Source organism: Neltuma alba, unplaced genomic scaffold, assembly GCF_004799145.2.
Source record: "Neltuma alba isolate B1F8T4 unplaced genomic scaffold, ASM479914v2 tig00011620_pilon, whole genome shotgun sequence".
NCBI classification, from domain to species: domain Eukaryota; kingdom Viridiplantae; phylum Streptophyta; class Magnoliopsida; order Fabales; family Fabaceae; genus Neltuma; species Neltuma alba.
This window is the reverse complement of record NW_021636271.1, coordinates 44,312-57,006: the sequence shown is the minus strand read 5'-3', so window position 1 is coordinate 57,006 and position 12,695 is coordinate 44,312. Positions and strand designations below refer to the sequence as shown.

Below are 12,695 nucleotides of genomic sequence, written 5' to 3'. Positions count from 1 at the left end.
TTCTTATATTAAGAACCGGATGTAGTAATTAGAAGAAATGTTTTAACTATCCATTTTAGTTAACAAATAATCTTTAGGAAATTTATATGTCCACATGTGTAGCAGAAAAACTTTTATACTATTCATAAATCATAAGTGACACATTCTTAAGATTTTGTGCAACACTTAACCCACATTGGCTAAATTTAAAAAAAAAAAAACGAGACTAAATTTACTCATAGAAGTTGGATTCAGTGAAAAAAGTCTCATCAGTCTGCTATCAAATACTCATCCGATTCTTGTTATGATATTTAAATAACTAATTCATGAATGATAAATAATTATTTAAAATTAGTTAAAAACAATAAATGGATTAGATATAGATTTTTACTTTTAAATACATCCTTATAATAAATGAGAAAAAGAATAAAAGAAAATGTATAAAAAAATAGAATAAGAGAGAAATAATTAAGAGCAACATTAGAAAAAAAATACATTAAATATTAAAACAAACTCAAATTAAAACTTATACAATATATCACACTTCTTTTTAAACCTGTAGCTTATATATAGAACCGGAGGAAATATCACATTTAACTCTCTTTCTTGCTTCAAATATCATATTCATATCGAACTCTAAGTAATTTGAATTTGAATTTATTAAACGTAACTTATTCAAATGTCTTTATTGTATCAGATTCCACTAGATTAACGTTTGTTGGCCTTCTATTGAAAAAACTTCGTTGGTTGGATTTTGATCACTCTATTTAAATATGAGAACTACTATCCCTAAATTATAAGAGAAAGATTTTTGTACTTGGCCATACACATACATATGTATATATTATTTTTACTCCATTAAATCAACAAAATAAATTTTAAAGTGTTGATATTAATCAATCGAGCTTAAAATATCCTAAATATAAAATATAATTTGCAGTGCATACCTTGATTTGATTAAAAGCAAACATCTTGAGTAGATATGGCTAATAAGCAGTTAAGTTTTCTCCTAGATTTTTTCTTTTTGACCGGAACGTTTTCTCCTAGATTACAATGCTTAAAATTGACAACTTCATATAGGAAATATAAAACAATTACCAAAGAAGACTGAATTTAAAAATTAATATTAAATTATTTAGTCTGTTCTCAACGTCATTGGCAAAATGGCAATTGAAATTTGAAAGGGACAAAGCACAAGTACAAAAACAAGGCCAAGACTCAAAAGCTCCGGCTTTGGACGTTGACCAATTCAAATTAAAGCAGGTAAGAGACTAGAGAGCTGTTGCCTGTCGAAGATGACTCTTTCATTTCATGCAATCCCATGGAACGTTTCAGGGGACGCCATTTTGAATCACTCAAAATCAAAAGACGACCCCTCAGCAAAATACTAAAACCATACAAATTGACATTAATTGCTACTTCATCGTCTCATTCCTCACCACCGTAGCTTCTCTCTTCTTCTTCAAATTTCGAATTTCAAACCCCTGCTAACCATGGCTTCACCCTTCCGGGTCCGCTGCCTCGTCTTCAAAGTCGCCGTCTTTATCATCTTCTTCGGCCTAACGCCGTCCATTTCTCTGGCTCAGTCCGCCGATTCCTGCAACGGAATATTCTTGTCCTACGTCTACAACGGTGGAAGACAGCTGCCTCCCAACGTCTCCGATTCCAACAATCAGCCGCATCGGTTTGAGTCTACTCTCACTGTGCTCAACAATGGTCTCGACGAACTTAAGTCATGGAAGGTTTTTGTGGGGTTTCAGCACGACGAGTATTTGGTCTCTGCATCAAACGCGGTGCTTGCCGACGGCGCTAGCTTACCTGCCAACGTCGGCAACGGTACTGTTCTTGCAGGGTTCCCTACGACCGACCTCAAGACGGCGGCTGAGACTGCTGGGGACTTGACACAGATGCAGGTTCAGATCAATTTAGTGGGGACACAGTATGGTGTTGTGCCGCCGGCGGTGCCGCTGCCGTCGAACATCACTCTCGCCAATGACGGATTTGTTTGTCCCAAGTCCACTGGCCGAGGTACCTTCTATTTTTGCGTCTCATATATGCAATGCTTCTTTTCGAAGTTCTTTGGACATATAATTTGCTTCCTCATCTGACTTCAGGTGAAAATCGTTCTATATCTCTTTTTGTCTTTTAGAGCTAAGACCATTCTGTCTTGAAAAGAATAGTATAGTATTCACTGTTTCCAAAATTGGATTGTAGCGATGAAAGATCAATCCTTCAAAATCGGAGCTTTAGCCTTTCTTTGTTTGACACGTAGAGGAACTACATGTCTTTTCTTTGTATCATAGCATTCATATGGTGCCTTAACTAAATGCAGGACTTACAGTTCCACAAATTTGTCTCATAACGTTGAACTGTAAATGGTTAATTCTGTGGCATTTTAGCTTATATTGTAGAATTGTAGAGTTAATCATCTGTGATTGCAAAGTTGTGATTTGAGAATGCTTTAGGCTACGGACTGAGTGTTAAGGATCAATGGTTTGGCTTTCAGGGAATGAGACTCATGTCTGTTGCACCAGAGATTCCAATTTCAAAACAAGCATCACCACAGAACAAGAATTTCTACCTCGCCAGAGTGGTGATCTTTCAATTATGTATGATGTGACCGGTACCTATGAATCCAATTACTGGGCTGAGGTTACAATCTCAAACCATAATCCCCTTGGACGTCTTGATAACTGGAGATTAAGCTGGGACTGGATGAGGCAAGAATTTATCTATGCAATGAAAGGTGCTTATCCTTCTGTGGTTGACTCTTCTGAGTGTATCTTTGGTGCACAAGGTGGACACTATCAAGAGCTTGACTTTTCCAATGTGTTGAGTTGTGAAAAAAGTCCAACGATAATTGATCTCCCTCCCACAAAGTTCAATGATTCGGACCTCGGAAAAATCCCTTTTTGTTGCCGGAATGGGACTATCTTGCCTCCATCAATGGACCCAAGTAAGTCATCTTCAAGGTTCCAAATGCAAGTCTACAAAATGCCACCAGACCTTAACCGCTCAGTGCTCACTCCACCACAGAACTGGAAGATAAGTGGCACACTCAACCCTGACTACAAATGCGGACCTCCAATTCACGTGAGTCCGAGCGAAAACCCAGATCCTACAGGCTTACCTTCAAACAAATCTGCAATTGCTAGCTGGCAGGTTGTGTGCAATATAACAAAGGACAATGGGCCAGCAAGAAAATGCTGTGTTTCATTTTCTGCTTATTACAATGAATCTGTCATTCCTTGCAAGACGTGTGCGTGTGGATGTACAGGCAACACAGGAAGAACTTGTAGTAAAAATACACCGGCAATGTTGCTTCCAGCCCAGGCACTTCTTGTTCCATTCGAGAATCGTAGTGCCATGGCTGCTTCTTGGGCTAACATAAAGCATTTCACAGTGCCAAACCCAATGCCCTGTGGTGATAACTGTGGAGTGACCATCAACTGGCATGTGCTCACAGATTACTCTAAAGGTTGGACTGCAAGGGTCTCACTGTTCAACTGGGGTGAGACTGCCTTTGAAGATTGGTTTACTGCAGTGGAAATGAACAAAGCAGCTCCAGGTTTTGAGAAGATGTACTCTTTCAATGCAAGTGCCTTGGAGGGACTGAATAACACTATAATGATGCAAGGTCCTTCAGGCAACAACTATCTTCTGGCAGAAACAGATGGAGATGACCCTGAGAAAGATCCTAGGGTTCCTGGAAAACAACAGTCAGTGATCTCATTTACAAAGAAAAGTACTCCTGGAATCAACGTGGTTGGTGGAGATGGGTTTCCCACTAAGGTCTTCTTCAATGGGGAAGAATGCTCTCTTCCCTCTGTATTTCCAAGCAGTGGTTTCAAGAAAGAGTTGTCCTTGTTCTTAACACTATCACTACTATTGTTCATCGTCTTGATGCAGTTTTAATGGCGAAGTTCATCTCTTCCTCCTGTTATTGTAACATTCATCCTGTATATCTTATTCATTTCAGTTAGAACGATTCTTTCCAGAGTGATTATATGTATACACTTCGGAAGATTGTAGAATTCTGTTGGACACACGATAGAAGTTATATTCTTTTCTTCCTGTCTTTTACAGTTCAATTGTGGTTTTCATTCTCTCTCTCATCTTGATTCGTTTGTAGTGATTAATACCATTTTAATACTGTTCTCTAACTAGTACGGATTTGACGATTGGCCAGATTTACATGTAAACACTTTAATAACCGATTCTATTTGTAGTCAAAGGTAGTTGTAAAGTTAACATGTTGATGTTGGTTACCATGAAACTTGATATTGAAAGTTGATTTGGAGAAGGAAGTAGTGATTTAGTGGGATGCACCTCTATTGTTGTTATGTTGCTTTTACTGGGGATGCTTTAGTTCTTTTGAAAGGAGATATAATGGCCTTACACTTAAGATGACAATGTGAAGTATTTGAATTTAATTGCAAATTTTTCATTGAAATTATTAGTTCTTTTTTTCCCCTGTTGTCTTGATAACTTTAGGCAATAGCTGTTTATTTCATAAAAAATGTCTAAATAGTAACCAAACAGTAGTAATTGGATTACGTGGTAAAAGATTCAAGTGTCAATGGCATGTTGTCGTAGCGACACCTATTAGTGCTCCTCAATCTTTTTCTTGGTGTGGAAGGTCACAGGTTGGAACCTGTGTATAGGGTACATGTGTTTAATTGGATTTGTCTCCAATAACAAAAACAACAACAATAATGATAATTAGAAAAGTATTTGAGTAAGGGAACATGATATTTAATGTTAAAATTTGGCCCAAAAAATGGGTTTGTTAAAAAAAAAAAAAAAAAAAGAACAGAGACGAGGTGAAACATGGGTAGTCGGCTTTTCAAAGTTCCTAAGTTCTGAAATCAAACGAAAATGATTACCCTTTTCGCATTCAGAAATATGCTCGTGAGAGCGAAATCAGTCTTTTTTTTATTTTTGAGAATTTAATTAGTGATAGACACAGAATTTGTTTGATTGGCCTGCTAGAATTTACTCATTCCGAATTTTATTAGGCCGAAAATCAGCACTGGTCAGGGCTGAGAACAATAATCCTGCTAGTGATATGTGGGACTCAATAACGATTAGCATTCCCGCTTTAGTTCAGTTAATTTAGCATCAACTAAATAACATCCGGTATTATATGCATAATTCAAACGTAGTTTTATCAACCAAGAATTAAAATATAGTTTATCCAATTAAATTGACAAGTAACTGACAGCATGACGAGTGGAAGTGGAGAGTCTAGATACTCTGTATAAATCGAAACCAAAAAATGAAAAAAAGAGCGTTGCATGGAAAAGGAGCTCAATTTTTAAGTTTGATTAATAATTCAAGGGGCATCAAAACCAAGGACAGGCCCTCTTTTTGTTCACGTGCTTCGTGACGCTTGACCCACTACTAAAGTGCAAATGCCTTTGACAAAATCTTTATCAAATCCCATTATCTATAATTCTATATATTCTTACGTTGAAGGTAGCCACGAGAATATTCCGACCAAAAAGACAGAATATATTCCCCAACCTCCAACATCCCTCCAACGCACTGCATGAAAACCAAATAACAGAATAACAGCTGCAAAGACATACACTTGTTCACTTCTAAAAAGATAAATTAAAAAAAAAACAATAGAGTATAAACAGACACATATAATATAAATCTCTCGAAGAGCTAAGTCCCTTGTAGAATGGGAAAGAGAAAATTGAGAAAATGAGTGCATCACATAGGCAGCCCCATAATCAATACTATCTTGCATGGCGGCGACCATAGATCTCTTGACCAGATATGTATCTAATCATGCTCAAGTACATGCACTGCATGGGATCATAATTATGGAAAAAGCAAATCACCAAAAGCTAAATCAATCAAAAGCAGTATCTAAGGTACAGAGACAGTCTTGAAAGAATAGCCAGGCCGAATGTCTTGGAACAACCAAATGGAATATTTACATTCTTCCAGCATTCATTTGCTTCAATTGAAGGAAATATAAAGTAGAGAGCGAAACAAAGGGGCAAGATCAACATAGATTGTTATTCATGTTAGAACTGCTTCTACGAGTCTGCATGTGTTTTGAACCATTTTGCAATCCCAGGCCTAACCCAACATATATCCATGAACAACCTAAAATTAGAATCTTGCTAGGAATTTTCCTATCACAACCAGTCAAAAATTGCATATGTATGCCTTTTGCATACATTTAGTTGATGCATCTCAACAACAAATGATTCTGAGCATGGAGACTAAACCCTGATAGTATGCTACTCCCATAATTTTGAATTTGTGACATCAACCAGATTCTGTTCCTTGGACAATCTAAACCCGGATCCGAACTAGCTCATTGCAGAGTGATGAAATCCATATGTAACATAAACTATTTACATTGGCAGCTGCAATCTGAAAGAGAACTGGCAGCATCTGCTCTAGACAGGGATGTTGTCCATGGAATATCCATCAAAATCAAACTCATTCTCGGCTGATCCAATGCCTTCTTGCTGCAAAAATACAGATGACCTTTTATACATGTATAATAAAAAATGCATTGAAGCATATCAACTAAAAGTGATTAGAAGAGGCTGGCAAGAACCATGTCAACCAACCTGTTTCAGAAGTGCACTCATGAGATCCTCCTGCCCATAGTGCTCAGGGAAGAGGTTAGTCTGAGAGTTAGCATCAGGAATTCTTTCAGCCTTAACCCTTACAGAATTGTCAGTAAGAAGCGCATTTTGGAAACCCTGATGTTGACCAATATTCTGGAAGTTACTTGACTCCATGTTTTCCCTTAGGGAGAACATGGCTTTTCCAACTGATGTAGCACCTCTATTATGTCCAATCTGTTGGCTGGAAGAGAAACCTTGATGGACTAGAACTGATGGTGAGACATCAATGTTGCCTTGTAAGGGATTTGCATGCTGAGAGGCATCATATGTCTGGCTCTGGCCCATGTTTTGAGCCTCCCATTCATGGGACTTATGCTGGTGCAGTTCATTAAAGATATCATAACTTGGAACAAGTCCAGAAGATCCTTTCATTCCCGAAGCTACTCCATCCTGGTAAACTCCTTTTGATGTGATATTTGAAATATCTGGAGTGCTTCCAAGAGGAAAACTACTTGCAGGCATTTCTGTGGGTTGGTTCATGGGAAAGTTCAACATCGAAGAGGTTTGAGGAACTGAATTATATGAAACTCCTCTGCTATTATCAGAAATACCATTTCTTCCCAAAACACTACTAGGAGACCCATTTGCTACTGAAGACTGCCCCATAGATGTTGGAAGCCTGGGAACATGAGACACATTATGTTCATTGAGTATATGACCTCTTGGTTGTGATTGAGACATCTGCATTAATAAGGGGTTGCTCTGGGAAGGAGAAGTATTGACTCGCATATTCAAGCCCCCTAGGGATTGAGTAGATTGGTGTAAAGAAGCAAGCTGCTTCGGCTCCATGTTGGTAGGGATACCGTGGAGTAAGTTCATTGGTTTGCTACTGCTCCCAAATTGCTGTTGTCCTTCTCCGAATCTAAATCTTGGGTTCTCAAAACTGAAAAGGTTCCTTTGGTCAACAAGGGGCATGGGCATACCAGTTTTTGCAGTTGATCTACCTAGTCCTGCCGCTTGAAGTGTTGCCAGACTTTGAGGTGGAAGCTGTCCTGCAGCAGCAAGAGTTTGAAGATCCGTTCCATTGAGTGAAGAAATTGCCCCAAAAGTTGCGTCCTGTGAACTGATGAAAGAGTTATTCAGGTTACCCTGATGTTGAGAAACGCCACTCAGCCTTCGTAGATACAAGCGATATTTCTGTAGCCAAAACAAGACAAGGAAACAGTTAGCTCTTAGAAATGGTGTAGTGATCAGAAATTAAACCCTCAATTCCTTTATACGGGGATAAAAAATACCATACCTGGAGGTGGCTAGCAACATTTTCTCTGGTGAGCCCAGGGACATTCATCAATTCCAGAATTTTTTTAGGAACCGCCTCTGCATATTTAAGCAAATTTGAAGGCGTAAGAGTGTGCATGTGTATGTTTTTTCAATAAATCTTCAACGCTAAACTAGAATCTTAGTTATGTAGAGATATTGACCAATAAATTTTAAAGACTGATCTAATTATCAGTAGGGGAGCTAAAAAGCATAGGGAGATGATGCAACATATTGCCATCGAATACCCACAACTCAAGTGGTAAAAACATTGGCGCCAAGTTTTTTCACAGTTTCTCAAGTCATGATTCTTTTGTAAAAATTCAGCAATAGACATGTAGAGCCCAAGGATTATGCACCAGAAATACAGAGGCATTAATTTGAAATGACAGATTGGTTTACCAGGAAAGGTAAGAAAGATGTAAGAGCGTGAACAAATTCATTCAAGGACGTAGGTGAAGAATACATACTATCAATTCCTAGCTGATTCACAGCAGCCACAAACTGTTGGTGGAGCTCAACTGACCAGACAACTCTAGGCTTCTTTAACGTGGAGGAGTCATCCCTCTCCTCTGCTTCTTCATCCTCATCCCTCCTCTTCTTTGCGTTTCTCCAATTGCCTTCGTTTGCAGAGGATGAGTAATCCGCCTCATCAGGTGGCTTTAGTTTCTGATCTCCTTCTTCTGCACTGCCTGACTGCTCCAAATCCTTCCATTCATTCTTTTTCTTACGAATCACATGCTGCCATATATTCTTTAGAGCCTCGATACGCACAGGTTTTATAAGGTAATCACAAGCACCGTGAGTCACACCTTTCATAACAACACTCTTTGCATCATCTGCAGACATCACTGCAAACATCATACACAACAGGTTAATGTGAGTAGCCGAGTCAATATCAATGTATTCAATTCCTGGATCTAATCTGATCCAACCAGATACTTACTAATAACGGGAAGGTCCATCTCTAACCCAATGTGTTCTAAGAGTTTGAAGCCATCCATGTCTGGCATATGTACATCGCTTATAACAATGTCGAACCCATTTTTGTTCTCTCTCAGAAGTGACAGCGCAATTTCTGCTCGAGTGCATTTCGTAACTGAAATGGGCTCAAAAAGAAAACACAATCTTACTTCTCAAAACACAACCATTTCGGAAAAAAAATAATAATAATAATAATAAACGAAGCAAATAAATACACAAATCCGGTATATGTTAGTCATCCAAAATTCAGAAAGCCCGCCAGAAACACATAAATCTGACATCCCAAGATGCAGCGAAATAGAACACGAAACAAAAGAAAACAAAGCCAGAAGCTTCAAAAAAATCCAGCTTCAACGGAAAGATGGTTACAAGAATCTGAAATTAAAGAATCGGGGTGGTGTCACTCTCTTTCAAGAAACAGATTGAAGCTAAAAATCGGAAACAACACGCAAGAAAAGATCACCAGCAAGCATCTTTTCGCATAAGAACGTTGGGCAAAACTTAAATTAGTCGCTGTTCTTCTTTTTCTAATAAATTCAGCAATGGAATCGGCAAAACAAAATCAAAGAGCCAAAAAAGGAAACAGAAAAACGAAGAAGTAAATCTTAACCGAACAAGAAATCTGTCGAGCACCTTCGTAGAGGCAAGTACGAAGCATCTTCTCAAGTATCATGAGGCACGTGGGATCATCATCCACCACCAGTACCCGGAGACCCGCCGGAAACTGGTCAGAGACGATGTCACCGGACTTGGAAACCGCACTAGAGCTAACCGTTGACATAGATCCCTTGCCGTTGCTCAGATTCATCCTTTCAAAGATCCAAATAGAAGCAGGACAACAAACGCGGAAAAAAAATCAACAGAGCAAAAAGGAACAACACTGATAAGTGATTTCACATAGTTGAATTCAGCGTGGAAGTGGGGAAGCTATGAAGACAGCGAGTCCCAGTTCCAAATTCAACGAACATACACTGAGAAGAAGCAAGCAGGAATCGCAGAAGAAGAAATAGGAAAAAGGGAATTCGATTTTCCCAGCGAAAGAGGATTTATAATTTGTGAAAATTTATATTTATAATAAAAAATAAAATAACAAAAAGATTATTAAGCCCTCCCCTGCCTTGTCCTTGTCACCCGCGGAATTTCCCAACTATTTATCCTTTTTCTAAAAAAATTAATTACTAGTAGTATTAAATTATTTTGAATATTATATTCAAAGTTGAGTCACTCCTTAAAGAGTGGATCCAGCTCATACTCTGATGGAATAATGATTTTTTTTCACTCAGAAAAAATCAAAAAATAGGCTGTTTTGTGCAAATACTTCAACACGCATTGCATATAATTAACTTTATTAATTATTACTGCATGATTTTTATTCAAATTGAATTTTAATGGAATTATTATTATATTAAGAATTTAATTTACACCGACAGTTATCCAAATTTATATCGCCGTAAGACTGCAAGATATTGTTGCTGTTGTCAGCTCTGGTTTCATTTATCATTATCATCACTGCTTTTTTTCTGAGTCACTGCTTTTATAAAATGAAACAATTGAATTTAATTTCAAATATCCAAATTTATTACTTCTGATTCTGTCAAATTAATTGCCTTTAAATGATTATTCGTATTTGAAATTTGTTTCTTTCTAGTGTTTGGATCATTTAAAGAGCAGGACGTATTTTTGTGCAATTCAACTTTAATTACGGACCCACATGGCTTATTTCTCTTTGTTTTAATTAATTAACAATTAATTAAATAGCGAAAAGGCATGTAGGCAAATTTAACTTCAAAAAGTTAATTGCAGGTTGAACGCATAGCAACAAATGGTCATTATTAATAAGCTACTATGAATTAGTGGATGCTTACATGGACAGTCATTAATGTATTTGACCTCAAAATGGCCCTTGATTAGGAGCGTTAATTTTTGCTTACTATATTTGGGGAAAATAATAGAATTGATATATTAATTAAATACTGGAATACCCAAGAATTTTATAAGAATACACATATATTTATATCATCAAATACGGCGGACTAATCATGTAGGAGACAAAAAGTGGGACGAAGATTTGGCCAAAAACAAACAAGAAAATGGGGGATGAATCATGAATGTAGAAACATGATAATTGCAAGATTAGTCGACTATGTCCATTAACATATCACCATTTTGATCCAATAATAAAGCAGAAATTTTAATTCTTTTTTTATTTGCTTAACTTGTGCTCCTCTCCGTAATTATCAGCATTTTTAGAGAGATACGAAAATACTCTTACATATGCAAATACCAATTCGATACTAAAAATGACCTGACCACTGTAAAGTCTTAAGAACTAGTTCGAAATTAAATTTTCTAGTAAAATTACTTAGATATTCTTAATTTAAATTTTACAATATAAAATAACAACGACAGGTTTATAAATAACAGGTTTAACTTATCAAATGACGATTAAGAAAGTAACCGCGAATTTCACATAATTTTTTGCTTTTGCAGTAACAAGTGTCAGCAGATTGGTAAATATCAATGATAATAACTTATCATATTACAATAATTGAATCAGCAACAACTAGAGTTATTAAAAAAATAGGGAAAATAAGGGTAAATAAAGGGAAAATAGGAGAGAGGAGGGAGAGTGTGTTGGTTTGGGTCAGTGTCCAATAGGAGATGAAGAAAAGGCAGTTCATGGATTTGACCTAACAAAGACAGTTAAGTACTTAATTGGATGCACCTTCCTTTTCACTTCATGTAATCTCATGCCACCCAAATCCCTCTCCTCTTTTTTTGACATTTCCCAACTATCCCATTCCTTCTCCCAATCACCCCTCACCAACAATATCAACCCCCCTGCTTCTATTCTTTAGTTTTGTGATTTGATTTGACATCTCACTCCCTTTTTTTTTTATTACTCTTCTAAATATTCAATTAAGGTGGCTCTCAAATTGATGTTTTAGGACTCACAAAAATATCAGCCTCTCTTGGGATTATTTAATAGTACTCTTAAAAGGGAGGTCACTACTTCTGTTTATAAATTGAATTAGGGAGGAAATGGGGAGATGAAGACGGGCACAAGAGTAGTATAATGTGAGGTGGAAGCAAGCGTAGGGATAGAAGCAAGCACTTGAAAATGTGGAGGGTGGTTTTGATTTCCACTTTGATGGTTCAAGAGTGGCCATACCCTCCTAATTTGTGCTCACAATACTAATTTTCTCACCTTTTTTAATTTTCTCTCCTGCTTTTCTGTATTTTTCTTTTTTCTCAAACACACAAAATAATAATGACTCTGTTTGGATTAATGGTTAGAATAATTTATAAACACGTTTCATATCAGTTAAATTAAAAAAAATTTTACCTACCTACTTCTTATTTCGTAAGTTAGTTAATTATAAGAAATATAACATGTTTTTCTTAAAACATCATAATCATCTTCTTTAATATCCTATCTCTTTTTTTTTTACTTGATTATGGTTGAAAGAGTATTTATAGGAATAATTTTTAAAAAATTAATTAATATAAAAATAGATCTTATATTTAAAACTAAAATAAACTTAATAATTACTCTATATTTATATTAAGTATAGGAAGGGTATTATAAATAGACTCAATAATAGCAAAAGGAAAGAGAGAGTGCAACGGATATTCAAATTCCAAAGAACGGTGTTATAAAAGTGGGTGTTTTCTTCTAAAACTTTATCAACACCGCAGGCTCTGCTTTTCATCTTGTAGCCATTTCCACGCTAATCCTCTTCCCTCCTTTTTAGTTTTTTAGCAGTAAACTCTCTCTCTCCCCCTCTCTACGTACGCCCCACTGGTGCATCCGTC

General features: G+C 36.8%; 2 protein-coding genes across 2 annotated transcripts; one reads left to right on the top strand and one right to left on the bottom strand.

Moving 5' to 3' along the window:
* Positions 1 to 1,405: 1,405 nt before the first annotated feature.
* On the top strand, positions 1,406 to 4,058 carry LOC114715933 (COBRA-like protein 7). The gene is made up of 2 exons (XM_028900852.1): positions 1,406 to 2,007; positions 2,486 to 4,058. The coding sequence occupies exons 1-2, from the start codon at positions 1,473 to 1,475 to the stop codon at positions 3,892 to 3,894; spliced, it is 1,944 nt and encodes a 647-aa protein (XP_028756685.1). The 5' UTR covers positions 1,406 to 1,472; the 3' UTR covers positions 3,895 to 4,058.
* A 1,753-nt stretch (positions 4,059 to 5,811) lies between these two features.
* LOC114715932 (two-component response regulator ARR2-like) lies at positions 5,812 to 9,909 on the bottom strand. The gene is made up of 6 exons (XM_028900851.1): positions 9,513 to 9,909; positions 8,842 to 8,994; positions 8,366 to 8,746; positions 7,879 to 7,955; positions 6,579 to 7,775; positions 5,812 to 6,473 (listed from the first exon to the last, which is right to left on the bottom strand). Exons 1-6 carry the CDS (start codon positions 9,685 to 9,687, stop codon positions 6,402 to 6,404), a joined length of 2,055 nt encoding a protein of 684 aa, XP_028756684.1. The 5' UTR covers positions 9,688 to 9,909; the 3' UTR covers positions 5,812 to 6,401.
* Positions 9,910 to 12,695: the final 2,786 nt, after the last annotated feature.